This window comes from Gallus gallus, chromosome 1 (assembly GCF_016699485.2).
Source record: "Gallus gallus isolate bGalGal1 chromosome 1, bGalGal1.mat.broiler.GRCg7b, whole genome shotgun sequence".
Taxonomy (NCBI): domain Eukaryota; kingdom Metazoa; phylum Chordata; class Aves; order Galliformes; family Phasianidae; genus Gallus; species Gallus gallus.
This window is the reverse complement of record NC_052532.1, coordinates 12,957,567-12,982,263: the sequence shown is the minus strand read 5'-3', so window position 1 is coordinate 12,982,263 and position 24,697 is coordinate 12,957,567. Positions and strand designations below refer to the sequence as shown.

The window sequence follows — 24,697 nt, the reverse complement described above, 5'->3', positions numbered from 1 at the left end:
ACTGAGGGAGTGGTGAGGTGCTGGAACAGTTTGCCCAGAGAGGCTGTGGATGCCCCGTCCCTGGAGGTGTTTAAGGCCAGACTGGATGGGGCCCTGGGCAGCCTGGTCTAGTGCTTGATCTAGCGGCTGGCAACCCTGCCTGTGACAGGGGTTTGGAACTTCATGATCCTTGAGGTCCCTTCCAACCCAAGCCATTCCATGATTCCATGATGTGATTGATTCTCTTCAGTTCTTCTCTGTTGCTTGTTGTTGTTGCTGTTGTTGTTTAAATGTTGCGTAGAAAACAAAGACATTACAGACTGCTTGGTTGATCACAATTAACAGATGGATTTGTGCATTTCTGGGGGGGGATGGAAACTCATATGAATTTTTCTAGCAAACCCACTGTTACTAATCTTCTTTACTAATATTCACATTTTAAATATAAGCAAGATCAAAACCACAAGGTTTTCTTGTGATAATCTTTGTTACATAGATACTTTCTGTACATTAAAAGACATATTTTTAATTATTAAGCCTCAAAGACCAAGTGCTCTGATTTGTATATAAAATTGTATGCTTTAATTTTGAGTATTATTTCTATTCACATGTTTTCAACTTGAATATTTTCTGACATGTGCAGAATTAAAAAAGCAGATGAGTTTCTGTCTCCTGTTTCATGACAAAGATAAGTGTGGTATAAACACTTGATTAGGCAATTGATTCTTTCTCTTCCAAAATATGAATAGCCTCAAGAAGAGCCTAAGCATTATCTGGCAGCTGAATGGATCCGTTAAGAATTATTGCTAACAGCAATTCTGTAACTCTTCTGCCACATGGCACGTATATCTTTGCAGATCATCTGTAGTTATCTTACTATACCTGTGTTTTCTGACTACTTCAATTTTTACAGAAAATCAGTAGACCATTTATACGAACTTTTTTCTTAGTCCCCACAAAAATTTATGATAACAGTATAACTTTAATAGCGTGACAATTTTATTTACAACAAGGAAAAATATAAAATAAAGCTTACAACAAATAGATGGAGTTACACTTTGTAAAATTAGTACACATTGCTGGAGATTCAGCTACAACAGTTCCAGGCAGGCTTTCTTTTTTTTCTTTTTTTTTCTTTTTTCCTTATTTTATTTTATTTTATTTTATTTTTTAAGAAATTGATCAAGGCTTTGTAGGTGACATTAATCACATTTGTTTATCCTGATGAAATTTCTTTTTTACAATTTTTCCTTTTAGCACAATAAAAAAGAAACAGTTTTCCTCCCAGCAAATTAGCAGGAAAAAGACATTTTCAAGTAGAAGCTTATAGATACTGTAAGTCATACAGAGCTAGTTACCATGTAATGAATAGGAGAAAATTGTGCATTTCGTGCAAAATTTTTAAATACAATCATACACCATTAGATATTTGCTCTTCTAACCAATATTTCTTAAATTGCTTTTTGTTGTTGTTTTTTTTTTTTTTTTTAGACAATCCATTTTATCACAAAATAAATATTCTATGACTTCAAAACATTTTCAAGCACAGGTTATACATCTTAAAATTAAAATCTTCCATTAGTCTTTACAATTGAAATACAATAACCCAAATTACACTTCACACAGAAATATCCTTCAAAGTATTTACTCTCTCAAATATATATATTAATACTCTGCTATTTAGTAATTGCCACTTTTGCTGACATCCATAGCTTGTAACCATGATAGTTCTGGATATTATCTTAAAAACAATTACGGTCTGATTTGTAAAGTTTTAGGCTAGATGTGCACTCATAGGTTTGTCAGCTCAGTTCTGTTGTTTAGCATTACCAACAAATGGCTCTTATGGCAAAAAATGCTATGCTACTAAAGGCCATACTTTTACCAGTAAAGAAATACAGTTTTTGTGTAGTTTATCTGCATCTGAGAATTGCTATTAGCTATATAGCAAAATACCTCATGCTAAGATAATTGACGTCTCCTCTCAGAATATTAGTCACTGTAATTATAGACATGTCCTTTCTAGCATAGACAATAGGTATGTGTAGGCAAATTTGTGCTTGCTATCTACAGTGTGAAATATAAGAATGGTTTCTTTAAATTGCACTTCCCGAAGTATATGAAAAGTGCATTGTTTCTTTTGTTACGTTTCAGTAGAAAAAAGCCCTTTGCATATTCTCTTTTCTGCGTCTAATGGCCAGTGGATTACTCATGTTTCTTTGATTGCAAAAGCAGTATTCAGAAAACGGGGAGAATGTAATATTGCTTTACAAAATATAATTTATATATAATTTAAGGCCTAATTATGTGTATAGTGAGAAGTACTTAAATAAGAGATTGAGTCTCTACGGGTGTCGTCTTGCAATGTTTGGCTCACCTAAAAGATTCAGAAAAGAAAGCAAAATGTATTTCTTGTATGTATTTAGAGGGATTAATACAAACACATGGATTCTTCTTGACGTGTCTTCTTCCTACCTGTTCGCTCCCCTATAGAAATCTGAGATAAGCTATACGAAACTTACTTTCTCCCACAAAAGATGGAAAGGATATTGAGCTTGAATAGAAGAACTGAAACAAGCATGAAAGGTCATCTTTCATTACGTTCTCTATGTGTTATTGCCACTTGCTTTTATCCAATTCTTTCACCAGCTTGTTGGAATAGTTTTTGACAAAGGGAATAATGTTTGAGGAGCCATATTCACAGTCTAAGTTTTCCTCAAGCTTTTTTCTGTGTGTCCGAGCTAATCACGTGGCCCTCTGTTCCCTTCTCCTTTTAAAATAATAACGTATCTTACTTTTCCTAATTTATTTTGACATTCCTGTAGTACATCTTTGAGGTTGTGAAGGAAAGACAATACAAAGTGTTGGGCAGTATCAGAGTTACAATGTTTCATGCTAAATGTTTAACAAATTAGTGTGTTATCAGGGTATCTCGGAGTTATATCCAGGTAAAAATGCAGGTGTTCATTCAGACACAATTTGTAGGAGGTGTATCACATACAGCAAAAGCACCAAAAGCAATGCTTAGAATATTTATGTTACAATACCACAACTTAACCTATGCTAAGTTTTAGCAACAACTGTTGTCTTTCATACATTATACGGGAAACACCATCTTTAAAAATGCATGTGGAAATATGTTACCTTGTCTAGAACTATGTTATGACAAACAAAACTGAATATTTGAATTCTGGATATAATACTGAGTAAGTACGATCTTGAGTGCAATCCAATGCAAATTAGTTAAGAAAAAATGTTTAAAATTATGGTGCAAAACTTTTGGGTCTGATCATGATTTTTACTGATTTAAGGGATTGCTTGTATCCACTGGGAGTATCATCGGAAATACCATGCCATGTACCCCAGAAAATTCCATTGCGAACGCCTTTGTATTTCTTGTGGTAGTACTTGCCGTTGAGGTTGGCAGACAGGCATGCATCGAACCACCAGCCAGAGCTGTAGAATGCGCCACAGTTCCCTGATGCATACCTGTCGTTGTCCTTGTCAGGAGTTGTGAAGAACTTCTGATCATGATTGTAATGCTTGCTGTAGAGGAGAGCATCTCCTGCTGTGCCGCTATAGCCGTGAACGCTGAGACGATACTTCAGGTACTCGTTGGCCACGTAGAAATATTGGTACTTGGCATACTCTTTGATACCATTGAAATCTTCAAGGTCAATTCTCAGCTGCATTTCCTGGCTTTTTGTCAGGAGGTGAATTTTGTCGTTCCCCAGCCAAAACTCCCTGCTGAGGTTTCCAAAGCCGTGCTTGTACTCATTCCATGTTCTGTTGAAGTTAGTGCTACCATCCTGACGCCGCTGCAGCACCGTCCAGCCGCCTCCTTGTGTTTCCATGTCACAGTAGACTTGGAAGGTGCTGTTTCTGGGGTCAGGGGTAACTGGGTAGATACCACTACTCCTTTTGCCTGCTGCATAATGATCTGCACAGTCTCTCTGCATTACTTGAATAACTGGTGGAAAAACAGAGATTGTCAGATTAAGCACAGCATCAATTTAAAAACAAGCAAAAATTTTATCCAGGCTGATGTGGTCTACAGAACATATTAAACGCTACGCAGACTCTGTTGTTATCTGCTCTTCACATAGGCTCTTTTTCTTACCAAGTTCATTATTTCCACAGCTATGGTTAAATAAGAAAAGTCAAATATTAACTAAAGTTGTCTGTTACATTGCCATGATTTTGAACTGGGATCTACTTTTAGTACATCTAATGTGTGAAGACCAAGAAATCTGTTTGGAAGAGGTATAAGCATACGTTCAGTTTTTTGGATTGGACTTCTAGATAGGAAATAGTGTTACCACAGTTTCCATTCTAGGAACAAACTTTTTCTCCATCAAGTTTATTCTGTAGTAGATATCAGCTAGGATCTCTGCATCAAATGACTACCAGAAACCATTTAAATGATGTTGTTTCTTTTTAAATCGAAACTGGCCAATTGAGGGTCAAACTTGGTTGGGTTCCATTTTAATCTGTTTCTCTACCCTTTTCCTCATCCTTTCATCATCTTCAATAAATTCATACTAGTGTCTTCTTATTTCTAAACCTTGCTCCTTTTGTAATATTTCACTGTATACTATCACACTGTGTCTATAATTCAAATCTTTATCTGGCAATGTGTCAGAGAAAAAGCTTTGTTCATATGGGAATAACTTCAATCTGGCTGTTTTTCAATAGCCACAGTTTGATTCAGAACACTGCATCATTAGGAATCTTTCATGTGTTAATATTGCAATAATTAAGGAAGCAGGAGAAATATTATAGAATTATCTAATCTATTGTAGTAATACTGCAATTCCTAGAAAGATAAAGTTAGAAAAGTTATGTGCTTTCCTGTGTATGTGGCTTTGCTGGCCTTAAAGTAAGGAAAAAGGTTTGGCATCTGCCATTAGCACAGTTTTTCCCCTTCTCAATGATATATTTTATTCAGAAGAAAAACACCCCCAGATGTTTCCTGCAGAGTAAAAAGCCATTTTTGATCTACTAACTTAGTAATGACATTGTGTTCAATAGCATTCAGAATGCACTGTTCCTAAATGTTCCTAAACAAATGATGGAGACCTTTCCACCTGTCAATTCTGAGTTGAATCAAAACCATTTAGACACTGTTCCTCTGTATTGTAGATTTGAATTTAGGAATATGTTCAACTGTAGAACTGAATTTCATATTTTTACAGGGAAAGTTAAACAGTACAACTACTTTTTGTAAGGGACAAATGTTCTCAAGCTGCAGTGAGGGATGAGGCTCAGGACTCCTTGTTTGCTAGTGCAGAAAACTGGACATCTATGAAAGCATAAAGCGTAGGAATCAGAGACTTAAAGACCAAATCTGAGTTCACAACAGATTCTCATTTATTTCACTGAACTTTGTGTAAGATCTTTACTGGACTAAATTTAAGAGCAGATATTGACAAGGAGTGTTAATTTCAGCTAAAAAGCATTTTATAATTCAATTAAACTCCTATTTAAATGAAGTTTTGTTGCTATTTTCAGAAGAGGTAGGAAAAACTTTTATGTGGGAAAAAAGTTGTAGCTAGCTTTCTATCTATAACATCAGTTGCTGTAAAATGTAAGGAACATCTACATGATTGTGTGCTATGAATAGTACCCAACAGCTCAGTATGAGAGAGAAACATCTAAAATGAATTTAGCCCATCATGAACTACCACGCTTGAATGTGATTCGTTGCCCATTATCAATAGACTGGATACCATTCATTCTTTCTGTGAATGTTTTCTATCTGAATTACAGTAATTAATTTGTACTGATTTGTATCTGTTTGAAGCTGGTTGTTGATACAGTTAAAGCATTACCTTCATTATTATTCATTTGCTCTTTTTGCTCTTTTGGGAATTTCAACTGTACACACACTGTACCATCTGCACAAGCTTCACAGTGGACACAAGACCACAGGGACTTAAAAACCGAAGTGCATTCTGTTATTTCTCTGTTTTGTCTGTAGAGATCCCCATCTTCACATGTATGATATCTAAGTAAGCTGGAATACACTTACAATCTAGTGGATATTTCTTGTTTGCAAAAGTTCTTATACGTTATAGGAAAACTGTATGACTTTGCAAAAATATTTTAGTCATACTTTATGAATGGTGAACATCAGGAAGAAATATTATTCTTTTCTTTATTTTAATTAGAACAGGTAAAAAGTGAAATAAATAGCAGTTGTTAAGCATTAAAATGGGGCTATATATATTATCCACTTGATAAGTACAATTAAGAAGCTTTCTTAGTGAAGCCTTTCTGATATTTGCTGTGATGTCAGAAAACTAAACTATCCATTTCTTAAGAACTAAACATTTTACCGGATTCACTTGATATTTAATAATGACTTGCAGACCACTTCAGAATAGCTGCAGTTTCACACTGAAAAAAGCATGCAGTATTATCAGGCATACCTAAGGAGGAAATTTGCCCCTTGAGAGCCGAAGAGAAAATACAGGTAGTTCACTGATATTTTATATCCTTAATGAATGGTGTAAACTAATACCTCCATTTTTTCATGTTTGCTTATTAGAATGGGGAAAAAAAATGTCCTTTAAAATGTTGTGATTTAGGTCCCGTAATAAGGAACAACCATAGCAGGAACTGAACACCTGCAACTCTCAGTAACCCTCTAGTGGCAGCTGGAAAGTTGCACAGGAATACAAACAAACCACAAATGGGCAAATACTCATTTTGTAAAGTTAGAAGCACAGATATTTGCTTAACATATATTTCATTTCTTTACCTAGTATGTGTAAGATGCACAGAAAGCTTATGTTGCAGGCATTAAGAACAAACAGGTTACATACCAGGGCTTGGCTGCATTGCTGGACACTGAGAAGAACACTTGTTATCAAGGCTGTTCACAACAAACGTCAAATTAGCAACTTTGCTGTCTACATAATGTTCTACATTGTTCATATTCAGGAGGCTCATCTTCTCTATACGGCCCTGCAGTGTCTGAATCTGGTTCCTTGCATTTTTTAGACTGGTTGCCATTCTGTTCACTTTGCTTTGCAGTTCCTTTACTCTGTTATCTTGGATTTCTGCTGGAATTTCTGTATTAGGTGGCAGGAATTCATTACTGCTGTCTCTTTCTTGGTTGTCATCTGCCTGCAGCTTGCAGTCTTGGCAACACTTCTTCAGCTTGTTTACTGCTTCTTTAAGGGTCTGTACTTCCTTGAGAGTCTTCTCAATCAGTCTGAATTGTTTGGGTAGCTGGATGGTCATTGGCGGCAGATTGATCTGATACGGGCAGTCCTCTCCTTCATCACAATTCCCATTAGTTTTGAGCTTTATAGGACAAGCACCAGTAGTTTTTTCTTCCTTAGCATCCTTTTCTTCTTCTAAAATAACTGCAAACACATTTGTTAAAGCCAGGAGAGCTGTCTTAAGCAAGACTAAGTAAACAAGCTGCTTCATCTTTGCAGAGAAACTCGCAGTATGAGGAAGTATGCAAAAGTGGAACAACTTTATAAGGGCAGCCTGAAGCCTGTGAGTTATCAGACTGCCTGCACTGTTCTCAGAAATGGGTGGGAGTTCTTGCATCACAAGCGATATTAATAGCAGAGCAAAGTAGGTAGTGCTTGGCAAAAGGAGCGTGTTTCAGTGATTACTTCTGACTCAGAACTTGTGCATGTAGGCAAAATGATGAAATGCATGTGTGCTGATCATTTATGCAGCGTAATTTCTCGTACATGGATTTGTTAGTTAGTTAGTTAGTTAGTTAGTTTGTTAGTTTGTTAGTTTAGTGGGATTAGTAGCTCTGTGTTATAATAGTCCTTTAATATCTGCTTCTTAATATTTGAGTTTCTAAGACTGTTTTTGAAATCCAGACTCTAGTTCTAGCACAGCAGGTGGAGAAGGTGAGAATCAACCTCTTTTCCACTTTGAGCCTTATTACAACAATAGTTTCACTTACACTGAGTCCCCTTCTTCCTAAACTTCTTTTAATTGGTTAAAGTATTCGAGAAAATTAAATTCCACAGCATGTTGAAACACATATAGTTTTGGTTCCAAGTATTTTTCAATACAAAGTCACTATGAAAAGAGGACAAGAAGCTCTTTTTCCCAGTTCTGCCTAGCACTGTTTAGAATATCTGGAATATTCATTATTTGTATGGGGCCTCGCAGTTAAAATTCATCATTATCTGATTCTGAGAACTGCTGATTGAACATTTCTATGCAAAGGCAAGAGAATTTAAAACCCACAGCACCTCCCCAGGATCCTAAGTGTTGGCTCAGTTGTCCACAAAACTCATAGCAAAACCTGGTGATCTGAACGATGCCCCAAATTCTAAATCTAAAGCCAGGCTGATTGCTGAGGAAGGAGCTCATGTGGGCCCATCTATCTGAAGGATTCCTTTCTGTATTCCTCCTGTTTGGTTTTTTTTTTTTTTTTTCTCTTTTATTGTGCCTTGTATCAGCTTTAAGTGATTCATGTACTTTGCCTGACTAATCAAATCAAACAGAATATTTCAGCTGCAGGTGACAGTTTACATCTACTTCCTTGTTTCTTCTCTATAACCACCTTTACAAGTCTCACATGGTCCTTACTCAGTTTTAATGATTTAGGTCTTTTTCCTTGTGCCTGAAAGTAGGACTGAGTGAACACGTCTTTGTGCTGTCAGGAGTCAAATAACTTGCATGAGTAAGGGATATTTACACCAGTTCTTGTTGAATTAGTCCAACCCAAATGATTTATTTTCCTAAACCCTACTTGAAATTACTCATACTACAGATTAATTATTAACCAGACAGTCATGCACACATTCCAGAAGTTTATGATCTCTGGAATGTTACTAGTTTTTATAGAGCCCATAGGCAAATATTGACAATATAGGAGGAAGGCTTGTTTTGTTTTGTTTTGTTTTAAGCACAAAAAAGAAAAAGAAAAAAAAAACCTAATTGTCTGACCTGCTAAAGCAATTCCTTCTATTCTCTACATGATGCTATTATCTGTGCATTCTGCTGGGAGATGGGCTTTAAATCATCTGTCTTTCTCCAGTTCCCCAGCAGTGAGGTCCTTAGACAGCAGTATGGATGTAAAGCAATGCCACCACTTTGAGTTTGTTAAAGATACATCAAATGGAAATGAAACGGAAATAAATGTAGCAACTGATGAAATTATGGTTTCCAATTAGTGAATAAAATTATAGGATTTTCGTTTGCTTGATATGAACCTACACTTTTCTCTGTCAGACTAAAATCAGGTATTTATAGAGCCTTACTCTCCTGCATGGCTGCTATTGCCAAACTAAAGAAAGCATACCAGCCTTTTTTGAGGAGCATTGAGGAGAAATACGAAAGAGTTCCTAAATCCTTGCTATTTGGTATGCCATATTCCCTTTGCACATTGTTGTGCATTCAGTTTGCAATGAGCTCCACAGGCTGTGTGACCTAAGATTGGACAAATTTTTCTGTCTGTAAAATTAATAATATTTGTAGACCACATCTTATGAATTGCCTTGAAATACTTATATAAATATTAAAGGTTATTATAGGTCTATTATGCTGCATTGGAAGTTTCATCAGGGCTGAATGATTTCAGGAAGGGTAGAAATTTCTAGCAATGCTGAATGTCAAAGGAAAGAAAGATCAGATAGTAACATAATAGTATCAAACCCTTCAAACATCTTTGTCTTAAGACATTCATTCCTTGCTCCCTTACATGCCTACATTTTGGGATGTTTACTTCCCCATTTGGATGAGATTTCTGTAATCATGATGCTTTGCTGTCATCCTGATTTTATAGTTAGTTTGGTGTTCTGCTGCTATACTACCAGCAGTCTGTTTGGACTGTGAAAGAATCCTTTCCATCGGGTAACTGTATGCTTCTCTTACCTGGAAAGCTCTTGTTATTGAGGACCAGACTTTCTTCCCATTGTTTGAGGGAATGTCCATTTCCAACAATTTGACTGGCCTTGATTCTTCCTTTAGGAACTCAAAGTACTACATACAGACTTCCTTTTGTGCTCCATGCCTCTTATTGTCCTTGAGATAAATGAAACAATCTTTAAAAACTGTGATTTTCTAAGTCTTTGCCCCTGAAAGTGTTACTTAGCAATCTTACACCATAAAGTGCTGAAGTAGCTTAACTAATGGCAGAAGTAATTAATGAGAGAAGTAAAGACCAGATCAAAACAGAACTGCAGAGTTTCTTTATGAGCAATGTTCTTCTTCTCAGATGGGGCTTTTCTAGATCCCCAGAGTGTTCTGTATAATAACTACAGCTTCAAGTAGTTAAGCAATCACAAAATCCAAACAAGAAGCTTTAAGACATTTTTTCCAGCTGTATAAGGATCCAAGAGAAAAAGCTGATGATCGCAAGTGAGAATTTTCTGTCAAGGTTTTTTGTCTGGTTAAAGGTCTTCCTTGTACCTTTTAATTCCTTTTAGTCTTCCTTTCAAGAACTTATTTATCTTTCTGTGTATTGAAGATAAGGAAAACAACCAAGAGCTCAGGATATTTTTAAATTCTACTGAAGATTTTAATTCCATTCCCAGAGCTACCCAATGGTTGTGAGGTTAAAGCAGTAATATATTTTGGTTTGACAAACTTGTCTTACTTAGGGCTGTTTATTCAATATTTATCAAAACAGAATAACCATTTCCCATGATTTTTTGGAGCAAGTTTTGTTGTATTTTCTGGCAGATCATGGAATGTAGGTCAAACAGAAAATAAGAAAGTCAAGACTGCAAGCAGATGTTCTTTGAGCTGGTGACTAAGGCAATTTAAAACACTACAGCTTGCCATGTCATCTCTGGCATTATGCTGGGAGCTACCACCTCCTGCAGCAGAGCTGCAAAACACTCCAGTTTGTTCTAACAGCGTGAATGGTAGGTATGAACAAACCTGAAGCACATTTGAGCTCATTCACATAAATCATTTTTGTGGCAGAGGTGGGAGATGTTAAGATTCCACTTCTGCAGTAAAATTTTGTTGTTTTTTTTCAGATTTCAGTGGTTCTGTGTTAGCAGGATATTGAGAAAGAGGCTGAAAAGTAATTAGATTCATCTTCAGTTTTTTCCACACTGTGGGATATATGCCAGAACTCCATGCTAGAAATAAATTCTGATTTAGGATTCTTTTAGATTGTTTTCTCTTTCAATTCAGCAGTCATTCTTTATGAAAGCAGACTATATGTTGGCCAGTGGATTCTATTACTGGCTATTCAACTTCCTCACGTGTCTAGGAGAACAAATCAGAGCACAGAAATGCAGACAGTCCTATGCCTTTTGATTTTAATTTAGGTAGAACAACTAGCCGCATGTATTACTTACCATTTTTAATTGGTCTTCATTTTTTGTATAAATTCTGTTAACAAGCAAAAAGGTGACACTGACCTAAAAATAGTAGTTATTTATAATAAAAAGTAAATATATCACACATTACCAAATTAATGTGGTCAGAGAACATCGTTCCCTCTACTGAGGCAAGGATCTTATTTATAAAGACAGAAAAATCCCTATAAAACTATGTTCCAGTGTCTTCATTCTATTCCTTCTACGACATCTGCAGATGTGATCTTAATTTATCTAATTCCTCCCTGAAACATCTTTTCAGGAAAATTCAGTTTTGATTTCTACAAAGCTCTGCTCCAATAAAACCACTGGTGTAAGCCTATGGGGTACGTGGTATGCTTCTTTCAAAATTCACGGCCAAGCAGGCAAGCAAGCTGCCTTCTCTCCTAGAATGCCTATCTAAGCAGTCTGGCACCCAGCCTTTTAGTGAGCCACGCAAGACACAACTGACTGCCAGATGCAATGTTTTCTCATCCACTGCAACATACAGATAGAAGGTAATTCCAATATTTTCCATGCAGAGAATGCTTTCTCCCATGCACTAGGAAACAAATTGCTGTTATAAATTATGCTTTGAGAAAGAATACATGGTATTATTTTTCTTAGTTGTTATGTTTTAGTTTTAGAAAGCTCTTTGGCAGCTTATTTTTCATTGTAGGATGTCTGACAGATCCATACGTAATAAAAATATTAAAAGTGTAGAAATCCTGCATGAGGCAATGTAGTGCTTTACCCACCATAGCAGGGTATATTACTGTATTCAATTTATGCCTTTACATGACCCCAACTCTCAGTGTTGTCTGGTTTATGCAGCAACATCTGCATATAGCTTTTCTGTATGCAGTACTTTGTAGTAGATTATGAGCCTTTCAATGGCATATTGATATAAAAGACCCCATATCTAAACAAAGAATGAAGCTGTTAATCTTTTCTTCAGGTTCATCTTTTTTAGTGTTCGACTTTCACCTGCTGGGTTACTGGGTTGTTTTATGGGTAACCAATGCAATTAAGTCATTTTCTTCTAGGCAACAGAGTTCAAAGAAACATAAATTTTATGCCTTCTCTTTAAGAAATAATGATATGCCACATTTGAATTCAGTTTTATCTTATTTGTTGCATTTAAACTTTTAGAGAAATAGAAAAGGGCAAAATTTTGAACCATTTCATGAAATACAAAAAAAAAAAAAAAAATTCTGAAAATACTTGCATTATTTCAGCTTCCAAACGTGGACAGAACCTGAGGAGAAAGCTTTGAGTCACTTAATGTGTTGTCATGGGTCCAAGCATTTGTCTAAACTATTTGGAGGTATCAGACACAAACAACTCAGACACGAGATGAAATTGATTCTCTGTAGACTGTTAACCAGCACTGTGGATAGAAATGTAGGAGTGACAGCATGGTTTCAGTACTCTTGTACCTGTTCTTGCCCTGCAACGTACACATAGTCTCTGAAAAAAACATTACGAGACAGTGCTGCTTTCTCCCTATGCTAATACCAACTGTACAGTAAGTGTCCAAACAGTGTGGACACAACAGAGGAGTTGACAGAGATATAGAGCTTTCCATTCAGTGTTGAACATCTGCCCTTTTTCTTCTCTAAATGTTTAAACATTTGAATATTAAAAGAACTAAGAGGAGCTCTTCAAATAAACAGCTTAGAAAATTCCAAACCTCACACAGCAGGCTGGCAAGAAGAGCCACTTGCTAAGTGGCTAATGCTGTACTGAAATCCTGTGTGTACACAAACTATAAAATATCTTAATCCCTGGATTTTTTCTGTTGTCTCATATTATAAGACAAAATACTTGTTTGAAGAGACATTCCAAATGTTTGAAATAAGAAAAAAATAATGTAAAGCACTGGATTATTTTATGCAATAAAATAACAGTAAGTGTAGTCACAGTGCCTTGCTATAACTAAACAACCTTCAGCGTGGAATGAAGAGGTGGAAAATGGTATCGTCTTGTTAAAGCTTGGAATACATTTTCATTATTTTGCAGTATCTGCAACCCTAATTAGAAACACATGTTGGCTCTATCATTTCTCTAAAATGAACGGGTTTTAGGGAATACTGAAAGTAAGTCATTTCTAGGAAGCTTGCAAATAATTCCCTTTCTTTATATTATGAGTAATTGATATTAATCACTACTGTTGTTGTGGTTGATATAATTAACCTCCATTCTTTTCTTGATGTATTTTTTTCAAAAGCATGTGAGGAATTAGTTCAGTATTCAGATTGCAGAATCTTAAAGCGTGGCTTAGTTTTATTTATGTATGGAGAGTCCTGAAAGAAGTTTAAAACCCTGGAAATTCAAAAATGGGAAAGTCAAAGTTCTTGTAGTTCTTACTTACATCATATCGGAGTTAAAGAAAATGTGTTTTAAAATCACAGATGAGTTTCTTGGTGTATTGCTTTGAGGTGATTGATTTGAATATAGTCTACTAAAAACGAGAAAGTAATTGTGGACAGATTTTAATGTACTTGGAGATGGGTTTCTCTAGTTTTGCTCACATGAAAGTGTATCTTATTTATCAAGTAGATCCTCTCCTTTCTACACTCTTATTTGCCATTCGTATTGTGATGTCTGTTTCTTATCAACATCTTATCTACACCCACCTACTGACTCAGGAAAACTAGAGCAGTCCTATGTGAGGGGCTAGTTGACCTGAAGTCAAGTTAAAAGCATATGAAAGGACTCCCTGAGATGCAGTGTGTTCTTGGATACTGCTCACTTTTTCCTGGATTTTCTGCAGGAGGTTTTCAAGAGAGCTCTGATGAGAAACTGTTGTTAGAAAGCTTATTGCTAGTAAGGCTATAGGAAAGAGTTATGCAAGTGTACGGAACAGCTATTTAAGCACAAGTGATTTTGGTTTTTGAGCTTAAGTATTCTTCTGTTTTACTCGAGGATTCCTGTTCCTAAAAGGTTCCTATCCCTTTCAGCAAAATCTTCATCCACGATCTTTATCATAGGGCAGGATTATGCAGTACTGGCAGTGCATTTATTTCATGGGATTCACTGATTGAAGGAAACAAATTTGTTTGTTTTTAATTTGTTCTGTTTTGCTTCAGATAGTAAAGTAACATGAAAAAACAACAAAATTAGAAGATTCTACTCAGTGCTGTGTAATATGTTAATTAGTTGAATGTAAGTAAAGTAAAAGAAAGGGTAATGTAATAGTATAAAACTAATATAACAGAAAAAATTAAGTTAAAAGAGAAAGGTAAAAGTAAATCCAGTAAAAAGATATACACTTTCCTATTTTTATGTAATTACTTTTATGGGCGTATGGGGAAAAGAATAAAAAAGAATTTCCAGGCAACCACCCACGAGCAGCCACCAAATCTTCATCCATTTTTCCAATTATTCTCTATTTAGATAAGGAAAATTTATTTTAGCTTACCCAGATTATCTAGCAAATTCGGGTGTGTTTCAAAATATATGAAGACCTGATGTACTGTATAATGAGAAAGAAAAGCTGAGAAAAGCAAAATACAGATTAGAATAACTGATACGAACAGGGACTGGAAGACAGCAATTACAGAACTGGCTGTATGCCAGACTGCAGACTTCAGATTCACTCTGGCCAGTATAACCAAGTGATCTCAGTTCCTTCCAGAGCGTTGTAGTTAACACAGAACTGAAAAAAGACACCTTCAGTTGTCATTCACAAGCTCTTTTTTTCCTCACTACTCCAGCTTCTCACTCATTCTTTTCCTTGTTTTCAATATAGACCATTATTAATTCAGCAGAAGACAACAACTATATTAGTTAGAAATGTGTGATCTTACAAGCAATAAAATGAGCTATGATTGCATTGTAGGGAATGGGAACATTAACTATAACTTCTTACTTAAACATTGGACTTTTGTCTTGTATGCATCTTCTTGCTTTTTTTTCTTAAAGTGGCCAATACAGATCCAACAAACTCAAAGAAAATTATCACAAACCTTTGCTTAGAAATGTTTGTATGTGTGGAGGAATGTAAATATTACTGGCTATTTTATCATTAGTTGCTTTAACTGTGTGTTGTTGAATGATGACTTTCCTTGAACAAAGTTACTTCCCTAAGGTTGAAACCTGGAAACTCATCTATAGTTTCCACTGCTGAAGCACGCTGCCATTTTTGTTGTGTCTGTTGTTTGTAGAATTGTGGTTTGGGTTGGACCTTTAAGATCGTTTAGTTCCAACCCCCTGCTACAAGCAGGAACACCTCCCTCTAGACCAGGTTGCTTACAGCCCCATCCAGCCTGGCCTTGAATGCTTCCAGGGAGGGGGCATTCACAACCTCTCTGTGCAACCCGATCCAGTGTCTTGCCACCCTCACAGTAAAGAATTACTTCGTAATTCCTAGTCTAAATCCGCTCTCTTCCAGTTTAAAGCCATTTCTCCTTGTTCTGTCACTACATGCTCTTATAAAAAGTCCCTCCCTGGCTTTCCTGTAGGCCCCTTCAGGTACTGGAAGGCCTCTATAAGGTCTCTGTGGAGCCTTCTCTTCTCCAGGCTGAAGAGTCCCAGCTCTCTCAGCCTGTCCTTGTAGGGGAGGTGCTCCAGCCCTCTGATCATCTTCGTGACCCTCCTCTGGACTCTGGGGTCTAATGCTGACTTCTATAGGAGACATTAATGCACTCTGGGAAGCATCTCTCCTCTGAACCTCTAGGATGTTAGATACCTTGTACAAGACATCTACTTCCACACAGCCTTCTTTCATGCAGTCTTGTAATGTTTATACTATGTTCTTACTTAAATTCTTACACTGTACTGAAATACTGAATTTCTTGAGACGATCATTTTTTTTCCACGTGGCTTTTTACATTACAATTATGAGTGTGGTTTAGAATTCATCAGAGGAGTAGAAAAATCATCTTCAGACATGAATTCCTGTCATATATAGTGCCAGTAGTCATGCACAAAGCTCATTCCTTGAAGAAACGTTATGTTTTGTTCTCACTCACTGAGTGGAAAAGGTGTACTTTTATCATCTTCACATCTTATGTGTCATTTATATTTAATATCGTCATTTCCTCACAAATAGCAATCTATGTGTTCTAGTGACATGAGTTGGGTGCTATAGATCACTCTTATGTTTCAAGTACAGAACAAAGGAATTGGATATTTTTGCCTTTGCTACAACTCTATACAAATTTACAATTTACTGTCTTGTTGTAGCATTATGCACTCACCTCAACTGCAGGGCTTTTTTTCCTAACATTTCCTTAAAATGATTATTATTTATAACTCCATAAATTAATGATTCTTCGTTTGATTTCTTTTGTTGATGTCATTTATTGTATACATTCTTTAACTTATAGAGAAAATAGAGCTCTCTTAACTTCTGTTTTCTCTATTCTTTATGGACACAGCTGTTATCATACATCTTTTCAACAACATTATGTTTTAACCCAGATTACTCTTTATTTAACTTTGAGTATTGTGGTTTTATAACCATTTTTTGACAACCAGTCAGATAATCCAAACTTTCATTAAGACTTTCTTGAACTAGAATCTATGCTCCTTTCTGTCTGTATTAAAGCTGGTTTTGGCTTTGAAATGCTAACCTTTCATGGTTTCTGGTATATACAAATTATGTCTTTTTTAAAATAAATGCTACTAGACCAGGTTCATTGTAAGATGGACCATCATTTATTTAAAAAACTGATTAACTTTATTTTGCTTCCAAAATGATACGTGAGACACTGTAATGTCTTTGTTCAAAGTCCGTCTATATGTCTTCCTAAGCTTTGTTAATCATTTTATGTAAAAACCTTTCCTGCTAAATCAAATTTAGCCTGAATGAGCTGAAAAGCATCAGGGAAATGAATGTTTGCTTAAACCATTTCAATTAGATTTTTTAAAATTAGCTTATATTATGCTGTATTTTAAAACAAAGTCGTGTTAATGATTGTATATGCTTTTTATAATAGATATTATGGAAACAGTATAAAATTTATTTAATTGCTGATAGATATAGTATAACTTTATATAATTTTTAAAAACTTAATATAATCAGATCAATATCAGATGCAGATTTTAATTATGCAGCTGAGCTATTCTCTATTTGCTATTCTCTACAGCACTGTGTCAGATTATGTGTAACAGTTCTTACTGCTCACATGAAATGAAATAAGGCCTTCTCATCTGTGTGCAGAGGCAAATTAATGAAAGTGTATATGCACTCAGAATTGCACATACCCGTGTATTTAACTTATGTTAGTTGTCTGAAATTTTTACCATGATGTAGAAGCCTGACTAGGAAAGAATAATGTTTATACTCCATCTATCCCCACAGCCAACATCAGTTTGCTATAGAGAAACAACATTTCTATGCTTAAGAGTTAATTTGTTACTTATCCTGTGTCAAAACATGCCTTTTATGATAAAAAAGACAAAGGTGACCCTAATTCAAATTAGACAGACTCTCAAAGGAAAATATGAGTCATCCATTGTCAACATTCAAAAATAGAAGTAAAAAGAAATATTTATGAATTCTAGTTCCAATTTGGCTTTCAGTGTTTAAAAAAAGACATAAAAGAAAGAAATCTAATGCTGGAGCTGAGTAATAAAGCTGTACAAATGTTTTATATTATGGCATGTGGTTATAAAAAAGACTTTTTATATACTTCTCTGAGATCCAAATGCAAAACCTGTAGTTTAGAGAGGCAGCTGGCATCCAGGAATTCAATATATGGGTTTAATATTCCTGGTTGAGATTTTTACTGTTCTGACTTCGGAAGAATTACTGTTATACACCATACGGCTTTACAGGTCCTGTTAGAAATATTACCCATATCTCTGATTTCAGAACAGAATAGGTCTGTGAGCTGAGGAAAGGAAGACTATTTATACAAAATTAACAGGCAGATTAAAGCATGTCAGGACTCATGGCAGTGTTCTTGGGTAAACTCTATAAAATACAGTCATATGGTACAAGATTTTCCTTCACAAAATAAATGTTATTCAGCTAAGAATTGCAGAGCCTTTTGCAAATAGTTCTTTCTTGCAGTAAATCACAAAAAGGTCTTTGGTACCGGTGTACATCTTTCAATATAGGCTTTTTTTTTCCTTCCACAGTTGTATTTGTGCAAACTATAAAAATAAAATAGTGGAAGTTTTTCTTTCACTTTATGCCGAGATAGGTGACCATTCCTAGTAAGAATCAGTTGAGTTTGTGAGGCAGGGAAATCTTTCAGTTTTATTACAGTTCTTCTGGACTTTGCCTACAGTGTACTTCTTAAAGCTGTATGCTGACTAATCAGTTCAGAGCTTTACATTTCAGCTAAATTAGTTTAATATATTTTTTTCTACTGTTAATATTTATATTGGCTTTACCAGAATTTAGAATTTTTTTGTTAAAAGGTTAAATAGAAAAGGAACGCTCACTACATCTTATATACCATTTGGGACAAAACCCACTGTAAGCACAAACACATAAAATTATTGACATGACTTAAATTCTGATTCCAACAGTTTCTTTTAAAGCCAAATGAAAGTAAGCAAAAAGCAAGATGTGGATTTTTGTATGTTTTGATTTGAAGATTGTATAGTAAGAGTCAATGTTTGGACCGTTAGCTAAGCAAATAATGCTCACTCTTTCAGGTATCCCTATTTAAGTCAGCTTATAAAACTAAAGTTTCTCCTCATGAGTACAGATTTGTTCTGGATCATCGCCCTCAGATTCTTCCATGTGGTTGTTGTTTTTGTTTTTTTGGTTTTTTTTTTCTTTCTTTTCTTTTCTTTTTTTTTTTTTTTGGCTAAAAATAAACTAAGATTATATTGTTCTCCACCATAAAATCTTTGCCCTTGTAAACAAAAATATGGGAAAGATATGTGATGAGATGACCTGGAATGGAATGTCAGGGGCAGAAGCATGTCCCCACAGAAGAAGATATGCAAGGTCTGCAATTACAGGCCATGAAGGAAAATGGTCTTTGTTTCTGTACTATGGAATAATAAAATATTCTAAGAAACTCTGGAGAAGAACAAAAGTTAAAATAGTTACCGTACTTTAAATTTGAACATAATGTGAATCCAAGTTCATTTTCAACTTAAGTTAAACCCATGAATTGGATCTTGTCATTGGGTAAATCAAATCTATCAATAGCAGTGCACATGACTAAATACTATTGGAATAAAGAGTAACTTGAGAACACGTGCTAATGAGGAGATTTAACAGGGAAAATACTTTCCTGAGAAAGAGAAAACAGTTTGTTAGGAGTTAATATTTTGATAACTTGGTGGAAACTTAGTTGACACCAAGTCACATCCTAAAATTCCATTGGTTAAATGAAGGTAATTTGGATTTGTGCTATTCCTGTAACTCAATAGTAAATCCTATATCTGTATATATCATATAGATATATATCTTATGTCTATAATGAAGAGTAAATTTAGGTTAGTGTTGTATACATGCAGGCATTATCTTTTCTTTTTTCTTTCTTTCTATTCCTTGATGTTTAAATGAAACCCATTGCTTGAATAAGTCAGTCAGTCATTTTACGTCATTTGTCATGAGTTTCTGAAGAAAGAATCACAGATGTTCAGTCAGACTAGCAAGGTAATGAACATGTGACTTTGCCATCTCGCATTAATTGCAGGAAACACAGTGAAAATCATATCCTAAAGCAGTTAAGAACAGCATGATTGGCCCCAAAAGACATGTATTTATGTTCATAGTGGCTGTACAGTCTTTCATGACTGTGTCCGTATTTGTGTTTGGGTTTCAACATTTACATTCATACTTTAGAAATTAGCTCATCCTTGGTTATGCCAGTGGCATCCACATACTGTTGACAGAAATAATCTGCTGTTTTGCATCTATTTTATACTTCTTTCCATATGACAACGGTTTAGTACAATGTGTATGCCTTTCATGATTATGCACTATATATAAAAAATAATATCTTTCAACCTCCTTGTTGCCTGTTCGTGCTGCTGACATTTAGCTGGAGTATGTCCATGACCACAAGAGGATATTTGCTTCAGGGATGTTAGTAGCCTTTCCAGCAGATAAAGGGACAAACAATTTCTTGGCTCTATCTCCATTCTAGATTCTAGGAAGAAAAGTCATTCCAGCTGCAAAACTGCTTACCTCTTGGCCACCTGATGGCAAACAGCATGGATCCTGTCTGTTACACTGTTCTTTACAACTGACTCTAAAAGGAGACAGATATCTTCAGCACCATTTACAAAAAGCTGTTACTCATCTTCCCCCTACTATGCACAACAATACTTCCAGGTCCAAAAGGGTACCTATTGTTATTCCAGTGTAAACCTTAATTATTATTACTAATAGAAAATGTTTTTTCATCATCATTATAGAAAGGTGTAAGGAAAACAGTCTATGCTATCCCTTTCTGGGCATCCAGTGAATTTTTGGAAGTAACCACTGATTCAGGTAGCATGGTATCTGAGGTTCACTTCATTCACACATCATCCACTATCACAGATGTGGGAAAAGAAGCCTTGAAAGGAGTATATATCAATATATCAGGGGCATCATCCTTCATTTGGTTTTATCACCACAAATAAATTTTTTCTGCAGTTGACACACACTCTCCTCCCCTTCTTCTACAGATATTTTTCTCCTCAAGCTATATCCTCTTTCCTTCCTTTCTTTCCCTTCTTTCTTCTCAAGAAAGAGAAAAAAAGAGTTTTTGGAGAAAGCAATTTGCTGGGCTTCAGTAATAAATCTTCAGATCCCTGGTAAAGTGATGGTAATGGGAACTGTATGGTGATTACAGTTTTCACAAGTGTTGCCCCATTTCCACATGGTGGTTATGCTATCCATATAGCCTGCCTTATAAAGTTTTCAAGGATAGGTGTCTTCACACTGTGTAGGGCCGTCCTTTTTGGAATAGACTTCCCTCTGAACTGAACTGTGAAATTAAGCGTAAGACATGTAGAAAACTAATGCATATAAAGGAGAAAACACAGACTCAAGGACAAGTAAGCTTATTTCTGAGGAGATGTTCATGACCTATGTCTGCAGGGAGAAGATAAGCAGAAAGATAAATTGGAACTCAGAGGTATAGATGAGATGTACATGAGGAAAGGACAATAATGAGATAATACCTAATTAGAAAAATGATACTTTCACATGAGGCTAATGAGGGGGTGGAGATGGAGAAATATTTTCTTTCTCACAGAAGAGTTAATCAGTACTGTGAACTCAAGTGAAGAGTATCTTTAGCTTGAAAAAGATGCCAAAATAAATATCTTGAGAGTTGCTTATCTTTAATCTCATGCAAAGAAATGAAAACCAGATTAGATCTGCTTTCCTTTTCACAGGGCTATATAAAATAAAGATTGCCCTTGTTATCCTGAAATATTTTGCAGCAAATCTTAAATAAATAAATAAATCAAACATCTATCAACACAATATATGCTTCCTCCGGTACATTCACATGAGGTCTGCTTCCTGACTGTAGGGCTAATTCTGGACAATTTCTCCTTGGTATTCAAGAAAAAGGTTTCTATAGAATAGACCACATATGAGTCTCTTAAATGGTTCTTAGCTCACCTTGGGAAAGGCATTTCATAGAATCATAGAATCATAGAATCATAGAATCATAGAATCATAGAATCATAGAATCATAGAATGGCCTGGGTTGAAAAGGACCACAATGATCATTGAGTTTCAACTCCCCTGCCATGTGTAGGGTCGCCAACCACCAGACCAGGCTGCCCAGAGCCACATCCAGCCTGGCCTTGAATGCCTCCAGGGATGGGGCATCCACAGCCTCCTTGGGCAACCTGTTCCAGTGCGTCACCACCCTCTGTGTGTAAAACTTCCTCCTAATATCTAACCTAAATCTCCCCTGTCTCAGTTTAAGACCATTCCCCCTTATCCTATCACTATCCACCCTTGTAAACAGTCATTCCCCTTCCCCCTTTTTCTCTGTGGGCCTGAAGGACTAAAGGGCATAATGACTTTTGGGCTTCTCCTGCTGCTGCATCAGACGACAACTAAGATTTGTTTCTTATTTCAGAAGATCTGCACAACCAAAATTTTAGCAGGTTTCCATGAAATTGCAGATTTGACTTGCTACCCCAAAAGACTGGCTATGGCCTCCGTGAACTCAATACAGCTTCAATAAAACCAGATCAGGTGGCGTTGTATTGCTGCTGTGGTTTCTCTCATTGGCAAAATTGGGCCCATATTCTATTTCCTATTTACATTAAGCATTGGCTCATCTGGCCAAATTACTGCCCTGAAGACACCTGAAGAATCTTCAAGAGATGTGTAAGCTGCAGCTCAGACACATGGCTTTTGTAGCATTGGGTAGGTGAAGCGGTTTGCTCTTGGAGTTTGCTGAAGGCCTGTGTGGATGCATAATGCAGTGTGTTCTGTGGCCTGGCATAGTCCAGCTTTAGCCAAGCTGCTCTTTTTCATAACCAAAACCTCACTAAATTAAGGGAGTCAATTATGGTTATAAAAATTACAGCATAATGAATATATTAGTGCTTAGCAGATTTCATAACTGTCTGTTTCTCTTCCCTAGCTATTTTCTGCTGGAAAACTCACCAGCTCCAGAGTAGCTGAGCTGAAGGCAAAGTACAACCTGCTGCATGAAACTGTGAGAAGGTACAATATTTACAGTTTTCTAAGTGTATCTTCACTTGCTTCTGTGCAAATAATGCGTTTGTCAACTTACCCCTTGTCTTTTTTAGACTTTGAGTAGCCAAAGATTACATGCTTAAAGTAAATTTCTGGTTGAGGCTGAATTATCACTTATAACTTTCTTACAGTGACTACTTACACTCTGACCGAGAATAAAAAACAATATTGTTTAATATGAAGATCCAAGGGGCACTTGAATGCTCATTTGGACAACATATTTTTTAATATAAACATAATAAAGGCAATTGAAGGAAACACAAGCTGCAATAAATGATACACAAGTTTAACATTAAGATATATTTGAATATTATGTAACCAGAATTGTAATGTATTCAAACCTGCTGAGCAAATACATTAGAGAGAATTAAAGAAGCTAAAAGGCTGTTTCTAAGAAGGAAATCAAGATAATTCCACATCTAAATAGGGATTAATTTTACCCTACGAAAATACAGTCACATCAGACAGGTCTGATAACAAATATAAAAGGTTATAACCTGAAGCTTTAGAGTCTGAAGTTAGGTGTGGTAGCTGTGAGTCTGCCCTGCTCTGGTGAGACAAGAGAAGGGACAGTGGTTGTAACTGAGTGCCAGGCTTGAGCACTTCCTTGAGTGAAAGGAAAAGAAGAGTGAATAGTACTGCATTACTGGGCTGAATAGAGTGGCAGGACTCCAATATTTGCAATAGTCTTTTTGTGACTAATATGTTTGATCCTGAAAACACAGGATCCTAAAGTTAGAAGTCTTATAGTTTCATCCTAATAAAATGGGAAGCTAGAATAAGGCTTTGGCTGTGTCAAAAGTCATCTGACTTTATTCAGATCAGTGCACGTCAAATATTTTGGAGAAACAACATTTAAAGCAGTGCTTCTAAACCAGTTCAATGCCATAGAAGCTCCAAGGCTGATGCTCAGAGCTAAATATATGATGTGGGCTTTGTTTTAGTTGACTGAAAATGCTTCTACCATACCTGAGATGAAGGAGAAATCCAGTAACTACTGAACATGATTTACATTTAGCCAGTGTTAATTTGAAACCACTTTTTGGCTGGAAAAAATGCAATCGTGTCTCTACTTACTTTATTTTGCATATTTTCATAGCATTTTTTTAAATATAAAACATACTTTTTTATAATGGCAACTTTTTTTTTTTTTTTTTGGAAGGTAGAATAGGTGGAATATTGCCTGAGAGAAAACAAGACTGAACTATTTTCTTTCATGCATAAAACTACTTTAAACCATCTGACTACTTTAAATCATGCCCTAGAAGTGTGTTGGATGATAGATTACAGCCCTCATTCCTTTCATTGTTCTCACAGAAGTATGCAATTGCTGTACATCTGCAAGAAAGTCAATTGGAGAGAGTCACAAAGCACTCTACTTGGATTAGCCACGTGTCAAAGCAAAACACTAACACATGAATGCACTAATGCTACTTTCCACAGATTAATTCCTCCTACTACTGGAAGAAAGCAAGGGAAATCAATAATCAAAAATGTATCAGAATCTCTGCTATATTCTGAGGACTTTCCAAACAATAAGGGCGAGATTCACCTACCCACATTTCTATAGATACGCACAGCTGAACTATGTACCTAGAGGCCATTGATGTTCAATAACAGGAGCCATACACTTTCTCCTTAGACAGATATCTGCAGGCATCTGTTCTTGTCCATTGACTATAACCAGAGTCCAGGTGATAAGTCAGTATAAGTTTATACTGTTGGTCTCAGTCAACTGAGGTGAAACCTTGCCCACCCTTCCAAAAAATCTGTTCTGAAG

The 24,697-nt window shown here is 35.9% G+C and overlaps 2 protein-coding genes across 11 annotated transcripts in view; one reads left to right on the top strand and one right to left on the bottom strand.

The window, feature by feature from the left end:
- The window catches only part of CCDC146 (coiled-coil domain containing 146), a 72,881-nt gene that overhangs the window by 12,732 nt on the left and 35,452 nt on the right, over nucleotides 1-24,697 (top strand). For all 10 annotated transcript variants that reach the window (XM_015275764.4, XM_015275761.4, XM_015275762.4 and 7 more), the window contains one exon: nucleotides 22,802-22,884. In XM_015275764.4, the coding sequence (XP_015131250.2) occupies nucleotides 22,802-22,884 (83 nt within the window). The remainder of the gene's footprint in view (nucleotides 1-22,801; nucleotides 22,885-24,697) is intronic.
- FGL2 (fibrinogen like 2) lies at nucleotides 957-7,531 on the bottom strand. Its single transcript, NM_001079486.2, has 2 exons — nucleotides 6,807-7,531; nucleotides 957-3,949 (listed from the first exon to the last, which is right to left on the bottom strand). Exons 1-2 carry the CDS (start codon nucleotides 7,417-7,419, stop codon nucleotides 3,243-3,245), a joined length of 1,320 nt encoding a protein of 439 aa, NP_001072954.2. The 5' UTR covers nucleotides 7,420-7,531; the 3' UTR covers nucleotides 957-3,242.